This window comes from Scyliorhinus canicula, chromosome 6 (genome assembly GCF_902713615.1).
Source record: "Scyliorhinus canicula chromosome 6, sScyCan1.1, whole genome shotgun sequence".
NCBI classification, from domain to species: Eukaryota; Metazoa; Chordata; class Chondrichthyes; order Carcharhiniformes; family Scyliorhinidae; genus Scyliorhinus; species Scyliorhinus canicula.
The window spans coordinates 55528990-55547320 of record NC_052151.1 but is presented as its reverse complement, the minus strand read 5'-3'; the positions used below and the strand labels follow the sequence as shown (position 1 = coordinate 55547320).

General features: G+C 44.0%; 1 protein-coding gene across 2 annotated transcripts in view; it reads right to left on the bottom strand.

The window, feature by feature from the left end:
- Positions 1-18331, bottom strand: part of bckdhb (branched chain keto acid dehydrogenase E1 subunit beta) — a 380244-nt gene that overhangs the window by 195837 nt on the left and 166076 nt on the right. For both annotated transcript variants that reach the window (XM_038799321.1, XM_038799322.1), the window contains exon 8: positions 8889-8999. In XM_038799321.1, coding sequence (XP_038655249.1) covers positions 8889-8999 — 111 coding nt within the window. The remainder of the gene's footprint in view (positions 1-8888; positions 9000-18331) is intronic.

Genomic DNA, 18331 nt, shown 5'->3' with positions numbered 1-18331 from the left:
GAGCTAGCCCCTCTTTTTGTAAAACAGTCTGACAATTGATAGCTACTGTCGACCCATTTAATTTTTGCTATTTCCCCTCTGTCCAACATCTGCTTCAAACTTGCGATGTCTATCCGTAACCTTTTTTCATTGACACTTTTTGTAGAGTGAGCATTTTCCCACAGGGATTTATTGTCAATGGGACATTCGATAGGTTATTACCCAAATCCCCTAATCTCAAAATTTCTATAAATATCTGAGATATAAACGACCATATCCACCGCCTCTACAAGGCTTAACAGCTTCTCAGCAGCCAAAGTGCTTTTGACCACTCTACATATTTTCTTTGTTTCCCATACAAGAGGACAACATTGACAATTGTTCCCCAAAAGGAAAATTATAAAACCTCCTGCGCTTGAAACCCTATCACATAAATGTGCATAGGACTCATCACTATAAACTATGAGTTTCAAGTGCCACGGTCACCTAAAACCGGGAATCTCAGAACACACTCCTGCATTTTTAGTTTGACCAACACTTTATTTGCTCTTATTATGTCTTCCACTTTGGGATCATTCATTTTTGTACTCAACTCTAAGACATCAAAACTCACATCCGGTCTAGTCTGTCTACCTAACCAATTTAGTTGCCCAATTATACTTCGCAGTTGCTCTTTTTCCATCTTTTGACTCTTCCGTGTCATGTGTCGCTTCAAACACTATCGTTTTGGGCAGTTGAAAGCATAATGGTATTGAGAGTCACATCGAAAACATCGATTTATCATACACCGGGCATTTCTGGGGTTCATCTTCCTATTGTAGGTTCTAACTGGGTTTCTGTCTTCATACTTTCTGGGTCCCGAACTCCTTCTATAGTCTTGGAACCTGCTTGTAGCGTGTGATTTCGCCATCCTGTTAGTAGTGTGTCTTCCATATTTTGATTTATTGCAGACTGACCTATTTGGGTCATAGATCATAGAATTTACAATGCAGAAGGAGGCCATTCGGCCCATCGAGTCTGCACCGGCTCTTGGAAAGAGCACCCTGCCCAAGTTCAACACCTCTCAACCCTATCCCAATAACCCAGTAACCCCACCCAACACTAAGGGCAATTTTGGACACTAAGGGCAATTTATCATGTCCAATCCACCTAAACTGCACATCTTTGGACTGTGGGAGGAAACCGGAGCACCCGGAGGAAACCCACGCACACACGGGGAGGATGTGCAGACTCCGCACAGACAGTGACCCAAGCCGGAATCGAACCTGGGACCCTGGAGCTGTGAAGCCATTGTGCTATCCACAATGCTACCGTGCTGCCCTCATCAGAGCCAATCAAATGTTTCCCCAGAAACTTTTTTAAAGCTTGTCACCTGATCGAATAAGGTATCCTTATCCGCAAACTGAACTCCTGTCAAAACCAGGAGCCTATCTATGTTGCTCACTGTAGCACAGTCAAGTAATTTAAAGGCCAACACAGACTGGAAATTCCAGGTTGTGTTTCGGCAGCCTTTTATATAGTCTGCCAAATTCCATTATACTGTCTTCCATGGAGAATTCCTCTATTTTCCGAAACCTATCAAATTCTGACCATGCTTCATACGCATTTAACAAGTCATCCTTTTTATAAATCTTATCCATATAATGTAATAGAGTCTCCAGACCTTCCTCTGAGTCTAAGTCTTCCAATTCCTGCTCAGAAAACACTTTGCTTTAGATTTTACTGTCATAAGGTAAAGAGTCAATGCCATACCTTGTTTTCTCTTTCCCAAGGCAGTTACCTTAGTCTACATAACTACTGCACTTCTCCAGTGATTGTACGATCCCCTTTCAGAAAATAGGGGAGGGGGTGGGTGGGGGGGGGGGGGGGGTTAGTAGTAGTCATATCCGGCAATTTTTATCCTAGGTTCAGCCATATATCTGTTTGTTTTTCTTCTCACTCACTCCTTGGTTTGGTCTGGAAAAGTTGTATCTTTCAAATCTTCACATTTGCACAGCAACCATTCTCTGCTACCATTTGTTAGACGTCTAGCTGCTGTTGGATAAAGAGTCAACGGTTCTGCTCCTTTTCCACAAACACCTTTAATTTGCTTCAACAGACTTTGCACAAAACTCTAACATCACATCATCTGACACAAAAGCCACCTGAAGCCCCTTTACAGATCAGTGTCAATCATTGGATACTTAACATAAATGAGACAACTAATTGGAATGTCTCTTAACCCGTTACTTAACATGAGGTACTTGCTCCCTGTATGGATGAGGCAAAGGGCTGGAGAAAAGAAGAACAAACTGACCACTGCACCATGGCACAGGAGGCCATTCAAACAAGGGAGCAAAAATAGTAGTGAGAGGGGATTCCATAATTAGGGGTACCGATGGCATCCTTTGTATTCAGGACTGAGAGTCCCATGTGGTATGTTGCCTGCCCGGTACCAGGGTGAGGGACATCTCAAACCGGCTTGAAAGGATATTGGAGAGGAAGTGGGAGGATCCAGTTGTTGTGGTCCATGTTGGGTCAAACAACATAGTAAAGACTAGGCAAGAGAACCTGTTTGGGGAATATCAGGAACTAGTAACAAAATAAGATAAATGAACAGTTAAGGTTGTTTTAGTACTACTGGCTGGGAAGTAAATGTTGGCCAGGGCACTGAAGAATTCCCTCGTTTTTTTGTTTTTAGAAGTAACGCCATGAGATCTTTTACATCCATCTGAAAAATCAGACCCACAGGACTCCCCTGCTCGTCTTCCATCTTTTAAACCCACTTGAATGGGCACAGCAGTTTGTCAAGGAATATTATTAGAAATAAAATAACGAAGATGTAAATGAAAAACTGTTTAGTTCAAGCATGGCTTTAAACAGTAGACTGCTGAACCTAGTTGAATTTTGCAGAATATTTTGCAAAAGGCAGTGCCTTCTGAATGAAGCATGAGGATCCAAAATGTTCTAAATTCTCAAATAGCTTTGCAGAACAGCTGACATAGTGTAAGGGTCCTTCCTGTTTATTCCCTTACTTCTCCTTTCTTTTATTTTTGCCGTTACATTTTGATCGATGGATGATTATTGGACCTGTCTTTTTAAGGCAAGATGCCTGTATCTTTAATTCAAGCAGGAAGAGTACAGAAGGCTGTGCTGATTTAAACAGAAACTGCAGACTGGCCGGCACCAGTGACAGAGAGATGGGTTGGGACTCGGTTAGACTGATTGGCTGATGGATTAACCCAAAAGGCTGTGCCCTGCCTAGTAACTGGATCCTATTCCACTGGGATATTTTTCAGAGTGTGGTTTGAGTTTGGTTTAAGTTTTGATTCTGACAGCATGGTGAAAATAAGATCCAGCTAACTCTCTCCAGAAAGATCCAGCCAACTCTCTCGAGAAAGCGATTGAGGGCTGGCTCTCTCTCCAGAAAACCTCTGGGTGCTGTTTTCCTGGAATTACAGAGACCTGAAGACAAACGACAAACTGAAAGCATAGTTTGTTCAGAAACAAGGTGCCTCCCAAGGGAAAGCTGTGGGTAATGCATTTCTAACTACAGAGTACCTGAATGAATGAATATACAAGGATGATCATTACAGACTGTAAACCAAAGACTTTAAATCTGCTAGCTTGCAGGGAAGAAAGTGTGTTCAAGAATCATCATCTGAAACAAAGACTCTTTTTCCCTTCACTTATGATTTTACCCCTTTCCAGCCATCCGTGTTTGTGTGCCTTGTGTGTGGGTGAAGAGGGTGGTACCAAATTAATATGGGTTATTAGATATTAGCTTGTCGTTAACTAGTTGTATTTACTGCATATTTCATGACAGTTCCTGCTATAAATAAACAACAATTGTGTTTACATTTACAAACCTGGTGACTGTGATTATTGGGCGGCCAGCGGCCAAAGACTTCAGGTATCTTTGTAAGAATTATTGGTTAATTCACCTGTGTTGTGACTCCGGGGCATGCAGGGCTGGAATTGAACATGCACTAGCCTAGGGTGTTGTAACAATAGTAATAAGATAATTAGTGTCCATGTACTGCCACTCAGCATGGCAGTCACGTTCGTGATTTCAGACTTGCTTGCCACACAATTTTAACAGTTTTCCTGCACTAAAATGTTGTTCACTCCAGGATAACGTCTTAAAAAAAAGAGAACATTTTTTCTCTCTCATCTATGTATGACACCAGTAATGTTGCAAAGCAGTGGAATTACTGTCCTAGAAGATGACTTTCAATAAACGGTGCGGCAAGTATCAGCAGTCGTAATTGGATTCAGGAAATGAAAGGTATGTTAAAAAATTAAACAAGGATCAAAAACAAAACAGAAAAGAAATTCCAGGAATATTCCAGAAAATGTAACCAGAGGAATGAGGAGGGAGGCCGGGTGGGGAGCAGACTAGAGGGAAAGAAAATCAAGCAAAACAGGAGTCTAGATAAGAATGTGCTTTTGGCAACACATCTATAAAGAAATTAAGTTGTTTGTGTAGGAGCAAATTTTAAATTGATCCAAGGTAAAAAAATAAATTAATCTAAAATAATTAAATGGAATACATGCATGTGGTCTGGCAAACCAAATGCTGCTAAAATTGTGAGAAACATGGAGAAGTGTAGGTAAGATGCAGATAAACCATGTTACTCGCAATGGGAGGCATTAAACAACACAAACTGCAAATTTAGAAAGAGAATAGATAATTACCACCAATTATAATTTGATTAAGCTTAGCCTTAAACCACATAAGTAAAACTCTCATGGTTCAGAACAGTCTTTTGAATGTCAAGATTAGATCACTACTCTGTGCTCATGCCAAGTTATTAACCCTTGCAGCATTGCCGACAAACCATCATCAAGATACCACTGGGCTACCAATATTTCAAACAATTTATCTTGCAGTAACAGTGTGAAATTTAAAAGTGCAATGAAACTAACCTGGTTGGGTCTATGAGTTTAATATGTCTACCCCCACACTTGTAGTACTCGATTAACTGAAAAATGGCAACAGAAAAATTTCAACCAATTTCCTCACTCTGAATCCCACTTCTAAAGGAAGGTAGAACCAGGAGAGATCATGAACAATTAATGTTCAAGTTTACCTTCTTAACATATAGTTAAATATTAGACCAGGTAATACATTAGTTAGAAAGAAATATAAAAACAAATTAAAAGAAAGAAACTGCGAGGGAAGGGAGAAAAGGTTGAAGAGAACAAATGTTTAATATATTAATTTAAGTATCTTTGCAGCACAAGGCTAACATTGCAATAATAGAACTCATGGCACAAGGCAAGCTTTGTTTCTATAACAGATGATACTACAATTTGCAAAATAAAAGTTAAGGAGCAGAGCTTTCTGTGATGGAACCATAGAAACGTTACGGCGGAGAAAGGGGCCATGCAGCACATTGCGACTTCAACTGTCCAGACGCAAAAAAAGAGAAAAAGAAACTAGCAGCTCATTTTTATCTCATCTTCCAGCATCTGGTCCATAGCCTTAGGTATTACATCATAGTATCTTTTAAATGAGTTGAGCGTTTCAGCCTCTGATTTATTTCTATGACTTGTATTGTATTGTGCCGTTTCATGTCTTGATCTTCACATTGCAAGGTTTCTCAAATATTTCCTGAAGTCATCTGAATATGCTGTTTCTCCCCTTCCCCCCACTTTCCTCCCCTATCCACACACTCAACTCTTCCCTCCCAGTCCTCCCCTGCCCTCCAATACTCGTGTTTACTGCTTTTCTCCTGCTCACCATTTCCCTCCTCAGCCCGCCCGCTTATGCTTCCTTCCCTGACCCTCCCACTCGTTGTTTCCCACCAAGGAAGACGGTGAATTCAATAACAAACTGGAATTAAAATTCTAATGATGACTATGAAACCATTGTTGGTTGTTGTAAACATCCATCTGGTTCACTAATGAAACTAGGGAAGGAAATCTGCTATCCTGACCTGGTCTGGTCTGACCCACATGTGACTCCAGACCTACAGCAATGTGGTTGACTCTTAAATGTCCTTTGAAATGAGCTAGCAAGCCACTCAATTGAAGAGCAATTAGGGGGGCAATAAATGCTCATCCAGCCAGTGATGCCCACATCTCATATTTTTTTAAAATTCCACAAGGGTTCTAACAGTGTCCCAACATTACACTGTTATAAGATTGGTAGAACTTAGCAGAACTTAAGGAAATTGGAACCAGTAGCCTTAGAATGGGGCTCATGCAGTGGTCAGATGCAGTTGTAACATAGCAGATTACTAAAACTTTTGCCTGCAACAGGCAAAAAGATCTCCAGCCTTTACAAGGTGCTGCTCCTCTAGTTGGTCCATTCCTCTTTTGAGTGCCTTCTTCCTTTGGGAATTCTCTGATGAGGTCTCTTACGGAGTCAATGCAACGTATAATAAACCATCAGAATCCTTGAGAATCTAGCCAAACTATGTTGCAGAATACTCCCAGACAGACAACTGCATGACTGTAATTGATAGCTTTGATCTTCCAGAATCCACGATTGCCTCCCAAAGGTTAAAAAAAGTATGGACAGTAGTCTGCCTTGTAATTAAGGCATTATCAGAGCTGGCAAGAAAGCGAGGTGAAGTCCCATTGATCAGAATGAAGTGGACATTGCCAGAATGAAATCCTTCCCGATTGATGTAAAAGATAAGATCAATCATGAGAGCACATATGAACATGAGGCACGGACAGCACGATAGCAGTGGTTAGCACTGTTGCTTCACAGCGCCAGGGTCCCAGGTTCGATTCCTGGCTTGGGTCGCTGTCCGTGCGGAGTCTGCACGTTCTCCCCGTGCCTGTGTGGGTTTCCTCCGGGTGCTCTGGTTTCGTTCCACAGTCTCGAAAGACATGCTGTTAAGTAATTTGGACATTCTGAATTCTCCCTCTGTATACCCGAACTTGCGCTGAAGTGTGGCGACTAGGGGCATTTCACAGTAACATCATTGCAGTGTTAAGGTAAGCTTACTTGTGACAATACAGATTATTATATATTATATTACTTATGTTTGCCTTTACTAAACAATAGTAAAGTGGCGGAGTGATTAGCCACGCTACCTCATGGCGCTGAGGACCCAGGACTGGGATCAAACCCAGCTCACTGTCCGTGTGGACTTTGCACATTCTCCCCATGTCTGCATTGATCTCACCCCCCCCCCCCCCCCCCAAAGTTTTGCAGGGTAGGTGGATTGGTCACGCTACATTGCCACTTAATTGGGGAAAAAAATAATTGGGTATTCTAAAATTTATTTTTTTTAAATAGGTATCTGTTTAGACATGAGCTGAGCAGCAATCAGCAAAAATTGCACTGTATGATAGTACATCATGACTGCTTCATCGAAGTAGACCTGCCAAATTTAATGTGGGCAGCATGAAAAAGATTAACAAGGCACTGGGCACACAAAGTGAATGGGAATCCAACATAACCGAAAATTCAGACTGGGCTCATATTACAAAAAAAGCAAAATCAAAGCAAAATACTGCAGATCCTGGCAATCTGAAAGATAAACTGAAAATGCTGGAAAAACTCAGCAGGTCTAGCAGCATCTGTGAAGCGAGAAATAGTTAGATAGATAGATAGAACAGTACAGCACAGAACAGGCCCTTCGGCCCTCAATGTTGTGCCGAGCCATGATCACCCTACACAAACCCACGTATCCACCCTATACCCGTAACCCAACAACCTCCCCCTTAACCTTACTTTTATTAGGACACTACGGGCAATTTAGCATGGCCAATCCACCTAACCCGCACATCTTTGGACTGTGGGAGGAAACCGGAGCACCCGGAGGAAACCCACGCACACAGGGGGAGGACGTGCAGACTCCACACAGACAATGACCCAGCCGGGAATCGAACCTGGGACCCTGGAGCTGTGAAGCATTTATGCTAACCACCATGCTACCCTGCTGCCCCGAATGTTTTGAGTCCGTAAGACTCTTCTTCACAGCATAGTACAAGATTCTTTGGATTAAAAAAATAAATATGATAATTGCAATAGGTTCTGAATATTGTCTGCTGTGTGGCTCTAACAACTATCTTCAACAACAAGAAAATCCGTATTTGAGGACATCTGCACTGTTTTGGTAATTTGAGACGTGAAAATACTAGTAAAACTGCAGTGTGCATGCTGTCCCAGTTGGCAGGTTTAATTACAACTGAAATGATTCACAGCAACGCCCAACAATTATCGGCAAAATACTAAGTAGCATAATAAATATTCACATGGCACTGTCTCAATATAATCTCCAGAAATGCATCTGGGTACCTGCATGATCCAAGGGCCAAAACAAACCAATGCTAGACTGGCAAGATGAAATACATGGGCTGACTGAAAATTGCACATATTTTGTACATTGTTTTTTTAAAAACTTTACATATTCCTTACTAACAGTAATGCTATATAGGATGACTACAAACATTTCACACATGCTAATCATAGCTGTATTTGCCACTAGAAAAACAGACAGATAGGTCAAGAATTGCAAAACAGACAAAATGTATTTGCAGGCACAAACTGACAAATGACAAATTATGGTCAGCAACATTTTGCTTCTTTCTGCATTTTTGATTTTGAAACAAACATATCACTTTAACCAATGTGTACAACCTTTGGACAATAGGATGAGTAAAGCTGCTGATTTCAAACATTAAACACAATAGGTAACATACTGTTCCTCATTGAACACCACAGTGGGCAGAGGAGATTATGGGAAGTTGAAAAAATAATGATTGGCGATACTCTTCATTTAGAATGTGAGCAGATAAAATACACACAGAAGCAGGTTAGCTCAGTTTACAATTAAAGTGACAGCGAGCCTGTGAAGCAGTACAATCTCAGATCTGATAATCCTCTGAAAACTAAGCAAACCTTTTCTTTTTTTTTAAATGTTTTGCAATTATTGGCTTTATAAAGATAGTTGACCAAAGCATACCTTGCATATAGTCTCAGAATCCCAAGGCAGAATAGTTTTCAAATCAATTACTTCACATGAGACCCCCAACTTCTCCTGAGCCATGCTGGCCACCTCTCTCATAACGTGAACCTACAAATGAACAAGAGTCAGTTTAAAACATTTGCAAATAAGTTTATTTTCAGTAGCCGTTTTGAGTATTTATGTAAGTCACATAAGCCACAAGGGAGAATTAAATACAACTAGCTTATATTTCTTCTCCGTCCTCCTCTTCTTTGGTTCTCTTTCTTGCTTTCCCTATGCTTCAGTTCTCTCTTTAAAGGTCAATTTTAGAGAATTACATGTATTTCCACAGACTATCTTCAGCTGGAACCAAAGCATATGAAGCCAGGAACTGATCACCATTTGAAACCGCCGAAAAATAACTGCAAAACTATGCAATTTAAATTTCTAATACCGTTTTGAATGCTGGAATTGTGAACCCCATAAAAATTACTGTTGTTAGGAAAGGTTGGGAATGTTATCCTTGTAAGAATGAAAACCGGAGGTGGGGAGCAGAAAATCTCACTCTCCTGTACGTGATTCAAATAAATCCACCAGGTTTACAGTTGACTGAATATATGGAGTATAGTAGAGCCATTTGTGAATTACATTTTACTTTAATTACATTTCGGACAGATAATTCTGCATGAAATTAAGCTGTGCGATCTTACTTAAGAGATATGACCATTTAAAACCTAAACTGACGCTCAGTACCTGACTCTATCTAATTCCATGTTTGCTATCACAGCTTTTTCCTGGGCCAAATTACAAATATGAAGAGGTTCCTAGTTTTCCCCAGCAGCATAAACCTTTGAAGAGAGTTCCAACTATATCAATGTGATATTTCCACTCCCATACATCAGAAAAATCTTGCTTCTTTTAAATATGTAATGATTTAATTGACTCACAACTTAATACTAGTTTCTATTCGAATAGAGGTAGCTTTGTGCTGTAAGCTCCTTGCCTCCCAAAAAATGGACTGATGTCTTCAAATTAATTATACTTTTGACCTTTGCATTTAGCACAGCAAGGAGGAAGATTTAATTCCCATCAGTCTAACAAGCCTTAAACTTCTTAATTGAAAACAACGTTCCAGCCTACTGAGTCACCAAGGCCTTTACTATTTTTGTTCATTTAAATCAAGTCACATTAATTATTAATCTCAGTTATAGAACATGGCACATTTAGGTTACAGCATTTCAGAATCCTGTTCCATTGTTTTCAATCTCAGCTCTCCCAAATCAAATTGACTTCCTTCATCTCTGCCCCATCTCTCTGTCCAGTCAGAATTCACAAACGCCTTTGCCATCCCCACTTTTAACCCTGCACTATGGTCATAAACAATATCATGCAGAATAACAATGGGTCATCTGGACTCGAAACGTTAGCTCTTTTCCCTCCCTACAGATGCCAACAGACCTGCTGAGATTTTCCAGCATTTTCGTTTTTGTTTTCATGCAGAATAACACAGCTTGTGTTCTCACATGCCTCATTACCTACAACTACAACCTCCAACACCTACACATGACCCACAAACTCACTTTTAAGAGTCTTGGCCCAGCTTAAAATCCCTCCATTGCCTTGCAAGCTCCACCTACTTCCATAAACATATCCAGTTATGTCCTGCACATCCATTGACCATCCAATACTGCTGTAATTTTCATTCCTCGCTTCATCCCACTGTCCCTAGCTGCTACTTTAATTGCATTGCCCCTTCATGTCCAAAAGATTAGATGGGGTTACTGGGATAGGGTGGAGGCGTGGGCTTAAAGAGGATGGTCTTTCCAAGGGCCGGTGCAGGCGCGATGGGCCGAACGGCCTCCTTCTGTACATTCTATGATTCTGACAGGCTTTTCACCAGAAATGACGGCTCGCCAGCTGATTCGCTAACAAGGTCGACTAGCACTTACTCAGCCAGCTTGCAACCAAGATTCGGAGATGTTGACCTGGGCAGGCTCCTGGACGCGGTGGAGGCCAGGAGGGATGTCCTGTTCACCTGAGGGTCCCGGAGAGAAAGTCACAAGGCAGCCAGTGCTGCCTAGGACGAGGTGGCGGCAGCAGTCAGCTCGGGGAATGAGACCAGGAGGACTGGCCTTCAGTGCAGGGAGACGGTCAATGACCTACATCGGCAGCATGAGACACCCCCCCCCCCCCCCCCGCCTCCCCATGGCACTGTGCACCCCCCCACTCACCCCCTTTCTCCTTCAACCCCAACCCTACCTCCCTCCCCCCCCCCCATCCCTCCTTCGCACACCTCCTCCCCCTGCCATTATGAACCACTCTTGTGGTTAATGATGCCCTCTCCGTGTCCTCTCAGGAAAAGGTCTCCCACAATCGGCAGGAGAGGGCCCAGACTTGCAGTGGGGTGCCAGACATCAGAATCCTCATCTCCTTCAAGGAGCAGCCCTGGAGGTGACCAGTGTAGCCGAGGACAAAGCGCTCACCATCGCGGAGGCTGGCAGATGCTGCAGAGGTGAGGAATCACAGGGCTCCACCCAGAGGGCCTGTCAAATTTGAGTACTGATTGCCTTACTGACTGACCCACCCCTCCCACTGACCACATGTCCATTCCCCCACAGGTCCTCCAGCCGAAGGAGCCGGCCCATCCGGGTGGCCCCCTCTCCTGACCCTGAGGAGAACATCTCGGAGGGGAGCTCTGAGGACGCAACTGTTCAAGTCGCGGCAGAGCTGTCATCCCCGCCCTCCACCAGCCCAGATATTCACACCTCGGTGGGAAATGTTAGTGGTCAGGCTTCTGGGGCCCAACTGGTGAGCACCGCACTGCTGATGATGTACATCAGGTGGAGACAGGAATCCCCAGGTGAGACAGCAGTCGGAAGGCTGCTGTATCACAGGACCCAGCCTGATGCTGAGCCTCCGGTACAGGGTTACCCGGAGCTGATGGAGATGATAAGTGTGTGGCCGAGACATTCAGAGGGAGATGTCAGCGTCGCTCCAGCAGATCCATCGCCGCTTGGAGGAATCCCAGAGGCTACAGATGGAGGAGATGGCACCGGGAATGAATGGCACGGTGACCGCAGTGAAGCGCCTGGTGCACGATGTCGGCACGAGTGAAGGTGTCCAAGGCGTTGTGCAGTCAGTGATGGCCAAGGCTGAGGGTCTCGACAGAATGTCTGCCTCACAGTAGAGTAGGAGGGAAAAATGGCGGGTAGTACCGGTGGGAGAGGAGCGGGCTTGTGCAGTATGTTACGATTGAAGTATTGAAAGTACATGGATGTTTGCACATTTTTGCCTTTTTTGCTTTCTTTCTGTTGATGTCTGTAACTGTTTACAAAGCCAAAAACTACCTCAATAAAATTGTTTATTAAAAAAAAAGAATGTCTGCCTCACTGGGGAATGTCACCCAGTATCAGGCCGACCTTGATGAGGTTCTGCTCAGATGGGCATTGCCAAGGTGCTGCAGAGCGTGCACTGAGGAGCATCACCGAGGATGTCAACACCATGCTACAGACATTGGGAACCTCCAGTGCTGGCAGAGCCAGATGATGCACGGACAGCCGGGGCCCGAACCAGCTGCTGCTCCACCCCAAGATGAACCCCAGGGCCCTATGGGCATCGGCCAGGAGGAGGGGGCACTGTGCCAACACAGTCCTGTCTCAAGGAGTGGCGATGGTGGGCACCAGCTCCACCGAGTTCCACCATTCTGATGCATGTGCTGCCGATAAATGAGCTGGGGCCTTTTGGCCGAGAGTTCCCGGAGGATGCCCGCCAGGGGCATTAAGGACCACGGTACGAGATAGGCACCTGGCTGCCTGCATCTCAGATATGCATCCTGGGGACACACCTAAATGTCGTGGTAGAGCTAGGAGGGCCTAACACATTGAGGATCACTGAGGGCACTGGGATGGTGAGGTAGGTAGGGGGTGGTTGGGGGGGTTACAAGTGGTCGTCGGGGTAGGGACAAGGGTTGCCTCGGAACTGGAACACACGGTCCAGGGTTGCCATGCCGAGCGGTTGCCCATGGTGCGCGCGAACCCCCCACACCTACCCCCCAAAAAGGCGACCCACCCCTACGTAGGGTCCCCCACCACACGCGGAGCACTGGGATGGTGAGCCCAGTATCCCCGGGCTCTTTGCCCCTGAGCAAAAATGGCTACTCACCTCTTCGGCTCCACACAGAAGCCCTTCCGTCAGGTTCACATTTTTCAAATGGAGTACTAATCGGCACCAGCGTGAACACTCGCTGGGAGGCCGTTTAATGGCGGGGGCCTGTTGGATATGGGGTCGTTCTCGTTATTTGTATGGAAATATGGCTTTAGTGGTGATAATTGGTTTCTCGCCACGCTACGGCAAGATCCCGATTTTGCCTGGGGAGGGGGCTGGTTGCACCGCAAACTGTTTGCCGCCTGTCGCGAAACTCATTTTTGGCCTCTCCCGCTATTCACCAGCGCCGTTATGCTTGAGCGAGAGCACAACGAGGCCGGAGAATCGCGCGCGAGGTTAATAGACTGTCAGCAATCCAATATCGGCCTGTAAATATGCATATCACACAACTCCTAAGGTCATACAATTCACAAATAATCAGTAGCAAATATCAGGAAGCAAACCAAAAGAAACATGAAAGGTTCATCATGACTGCAACGTAGCTCATTAGCTAAGTACATTTACTGACTAAGGTTATTCCTTAAAGTGAAAGGAAACAGACAAAAATCGGTCACCATAATGACTTTTTTTTAAACTGTTACTCAAGGTCTAATCTAATGTATTTTCATTCCTTTTCTAGTGGATTTTATTAGGGAACAACTTTGCTAGAATCGAACTGACAGGGTAGAAAAATGAAGTCTGGTTCAAAAAGAAATCAAATATTAAACAGGAAAACAAAACTTGACCATTCACAAAACAACAGTACCACAACAGAAAGGAAGAAAGACAAAAAATGAGCATACCCATGGCATTATTTTTTGTAACTCAAAAAAATGACATATATACATAATTCCAATCTTTTAAAGTGAGGTAATGGTGCAATCCTGGATTTTTTTTTATATTACAGTCCATCATAAAGCAAAATTCACAATTGTCTGATCGGAGGACAACACTATCATTTGAAGTCAATATGGGTTTAGGAAATCAGTGTGGGTTTAGCAAGTCAATGTGGGTTTAGCAAGTCAATGTGGGTTTAGCAAGTCAATGTGGGTTTAGCAAGTCAATGTGGGTTTAGCAAGTCAATGTGGGTTTAGCAAGTCAATGTGGGTTAAGGATTTTAATGTGGGTTAAGGATTTTAATGTGGGTTTAGGACGTCAATGTGGGTTTAGGAAGTCAATGTGGGTTTAGGAAGTCAATGTGGGTTAAGGAAGTCAATGTGGGTTAAGGAAGTCAATGTGGGTTTAGCAAGTCAATGTGGGTTTAGCAAGTCAATGTGGGTTTAGCAAGTCAATGTGGGTTTAGCAAGTCAATGTGGGTTTAGCAAGTCAATGTGGGTTAAGGATTTTAATGTGGGTTTAGGACGTCAATGTGGGTTTAGGAAGTCAATGTGGGTTTAGGAAGTCAATGTGGGTTTAGGAAGTCAATGTGGGTTAAGGAAGTCAATGTGGGTTAAGGAAGTCAATGTGGATATAGGAAGTCAATGCGGATTTAGGAAGTCAGGTTGTGACACCCCGGAATCACAGAATTGTTACAGCGCAGAAGAAGGTCATTCAGCCCTTTATGTCTGCACTGGCTCTCCGAATGAGGAATTTCCATAGTGCAATTCTCCTGCCCTCTCTTCACAGCCTTGCATATTCTTCCCATTCAGATAACTGTCAACTTACCTTTTGAACGCTTCAATTGAACCTGCCTCCACCACACATTCAGGCTGCACATTCAGACCTTAACCACTCACTGTGTGTGTGTGTGTGTGTGTGTGGGGGGGGGGAAGAGTTTTTTCTCATATCGCTTTTGCTTCTTTTGCAAATTGCTTTAAATCTTTGCCCTCTCATTCTCAATCCTGTCACAAGTGAGAACAGGTTCTCTATATCTACTCTGTCCAGACGCCTCATGACTTTCAATATCTCTACCAAATCTCCTCTCCAAGTAAAGTACGTCAAATTCTCTGCAACTGGAGTTTTTTTCATCCCTGGGACCATTTTTGTGAAAATTTTCTGCATTCTCTCCAACTCCTTCATCTCTTTCCCAAAGTGCAGCATGCAGACCTCTTCAAAATATTCCAGCAAGTTAGTTAAACACTCTAAGAAATCTGTGCTGGCTTTCCTTCATTAACCTGCATTTATCGACGTGACTATTAATTTTGCCGACGGTAATTGTATATAAATTAAACTGTTTTAGCTTTTTGGTGCTGTGACAATTAATGTGTGACTTCATATAATTTTTCAGCAAATATTTGATGATGGAATTCACAAGAGTCTTCTTAATAAAGCAAAGCTCATAGGAGTAAATGGTAAGTTATAAATTCATGAAATGGCAAGACATAAACAAATAGAAATTGATCTTCAATGGAAAGTTATTCATTGGGTAGCAGTAATTAGGAACAAATCATTCCTTGGTCCTAAAATCACCGCAGTTCATATTAAATAATGACTTTCCCATAAATAGATTATGTAAATTTGCAAACAATGTCAATGTGTGGGAAACCTGGATTTTTAAATTTGGATATAGTTCAAAAACATCTACAGAGACTTAGTCACTCGGTAAATAAAAGGAAAACGAGATTTGACACTGAGGTTTGTAGTGTTCTGCATATCAATGCTAGAACATAAACAATTTAATTGAAGAATGAAGATAAAGGAATAGCTTTTTAAACATGCTAAATCCAAGTGTAACAGTCAAGTAATTTGAAATATTATGACACTGTGACGTGAATGGAGTTTTAGTTATGAGCTCTTGCACATATCCAAGTCTTTGCAAATGATACTGTCAGTTTGTAAAACATTTGTGAAATACAAATATATTAAAAAAGAGGCATTAAAGAGCACAGCCCAAAGGAGCAGCAGGGATGATTCATATTCTTACATCACTGAACAATGGAAAGGTCAATAGAAACGCCATCTGTCAAGAACATTCCGCGTAGTTACCGCAAATGATACTTTCAGAAAATACAGTACAGGAAGTAGCAATGAAATTGACTTTTAACTACCTGTTGAGGTTCTTAATCTCCAGATGACAGCAGTGAAAACAAAACTGCCAAATGATGTCCCCATCTTTACAGCTGTCTCTGTTCAACAGCCAAATTGTCAACTGAGAGCATTCCAGCCCCAAGAAATTTCGATGTCCAAGTGAGAATCCACTAAAACCTTTGTCAATGTTCAGGGTCATCACAGTCCTAACTTTATAGCCACTGGCTCCTTCCAGTCTTCCATCTCTGCCTGCAGTACATAGCTGTATTAAGCTATTTATCAATACATTGCTCACTAGGACTAACTACAATGGCAATTCCCAAAGGTGGACCACCAAGCTGAACAATGGAGGTGAGCTCTTGGGGGGTGGTGGTGTGATCAACTCAGCCAATAGTTGAAAGGAAAGTATTAGAATAATATCCATTGACTCACAGTATGATTATCATTAAGGGGATGGTTTAGCACAGGGCTAAATAGCTGGCTTTTAAAGCAGACCCAGGCAGGCCAGCAGCGCAGTTCAATTCGCCGGAATGTGGTGACTAGGGACATTTCACAGTAACTTCATTTGAAGCCTACTTGTGACAATAAGCAATTTTCATTTTTATCATTTCATTATTGCCACTCCAGCTAGAAACTTTCAGATGTCAACATAAGGTGCTAGATTTTGGAACATTGTAATATGGCGCTTTCAAAAAGCACAGAGAGGAGAGAGTTCACTTCAAAAAGCTTGGGGAGAGAGACGAGAGTTCATTTCAAAAAGTGCGGAGATAAAGGAGAGAGTGCATTTTGAATTTCATCCCGGCCACAGTGAGCTCCTGGACTCGTTTTAATTGCCACAAGGGGTCGGAGAGGAGTTATCCCAGAATTTTTCCCCATAGTGACCCTGGGTTTTTAACTCTCTTTTCTTCACCTCTCCCTGGCGATCTCACAGTCTGGATCGGGCTGGAGATTAGCCTGCGGGATTTGAATGAGAACACTGCAAAACTAATTAACAAATTAATTAACTCGATAAAGATGGTTGGGTAGGCGATGTGCTTAGCTGCGTGATGTGGGAGCTGGCAGATCACATTTGCAGCAAGTATTGGTTGCTTGAGGAATTTCGGCTCAGAATTGATGAGCTGGAATCTGAGTTTCGAACACTGCGGCACATCCAGGAGGGGGAAAGTTACCTGGACGTTATGGGCGCGATTCTCCCAAAGGGAGACAAAGTGCCGACGCCGAAGTGAAAACCGGAGTGTTTCACTCCGGCGTCGGAGGCTGCTCCTCGCCCCCTATTCTCCCACCCCCAGGGGGCTAGGAGCGGCGGTGCGTCAATCTCACGCGCCGGGCCTTGACTCCCGCGTCAAAGCGGCGCCGCCTGAATGACGCGGCGCCTAAATGGCGACACCCGCGCATGCGCAGGTTGGCCGGAGACATGCAGGATTGCGGGGCGGCGGAGGGAAAAGAGTGCGTCTTTCAGAGACACCAGCCCGACGATCGGTGGGCACCGATGGCGGGCCAGACCCCTCCTGAGCACCCCCCTGGTACTCGATCCTCCCTCCGCCCCCTACAGGCCCCACACGCAGCGGTCGCGCGCTGTTCACGCCAGATGTGGTTGGCGCCGGCGTGAACCGGTCGGATTGGGCAGGCCGCTCGGCCCACTTGGGCCGGAGCGGCGATTCTCCGAGCGGCCTGTCGCAAAACGCGACATGCCGTTTTGGGGGGGGGGGGGTGGGAAATCACGTGCAGGTGCCAGGGCGGCGTGGAGTGAATCACCCGGCACTCCCGCGATTCTCCCACCCGGCGTGGGGGTCGGGGAATCGTGCCCTATGTTTCAGGAGGCGGTCACACCCCGTAGATTAATTACTTCACGTCAGTCAGTGGTTAGTGACAGCAGGGTGTGACTGCAAGAGAGGCAGGTAGAGTGATCCTGAATCTCTGCTCTTTACCTTGTCCAACAGGTACAAGGTACTCCCTCCCTGTGTGGAAGAGGAAAAGGGCTGTAGGGAGGATGAGCTCGCTGACCACTGCATCATGGTCCAGGATGCCATTCAAGCGGGGGGGGAGAAAAGCATCAAGTGGTAATTGTAAAGGATTCTATAATTCTGCGGATTGACAGCATCCTTTGTAAGCAGGACCGAGAGTCCCGCATGGTATATTGGCTGCCTCGTGCCAGGTTGAGGGACATCTCTGAATGGCTTGAAAGAATGTGGGAGGGGTAGGAGCCAGTTGTTGTGGTACATGAGGACAAACAACACAGGTAAGACTAGGAAAGAGGACCTGTTGGGGGATTAGGAACAAGTTAAAGAACAGGTCCTCAAGGGTTATAATCTCAAGATTACTACCGAAACCTGATGCGAATTGGAAAAAAT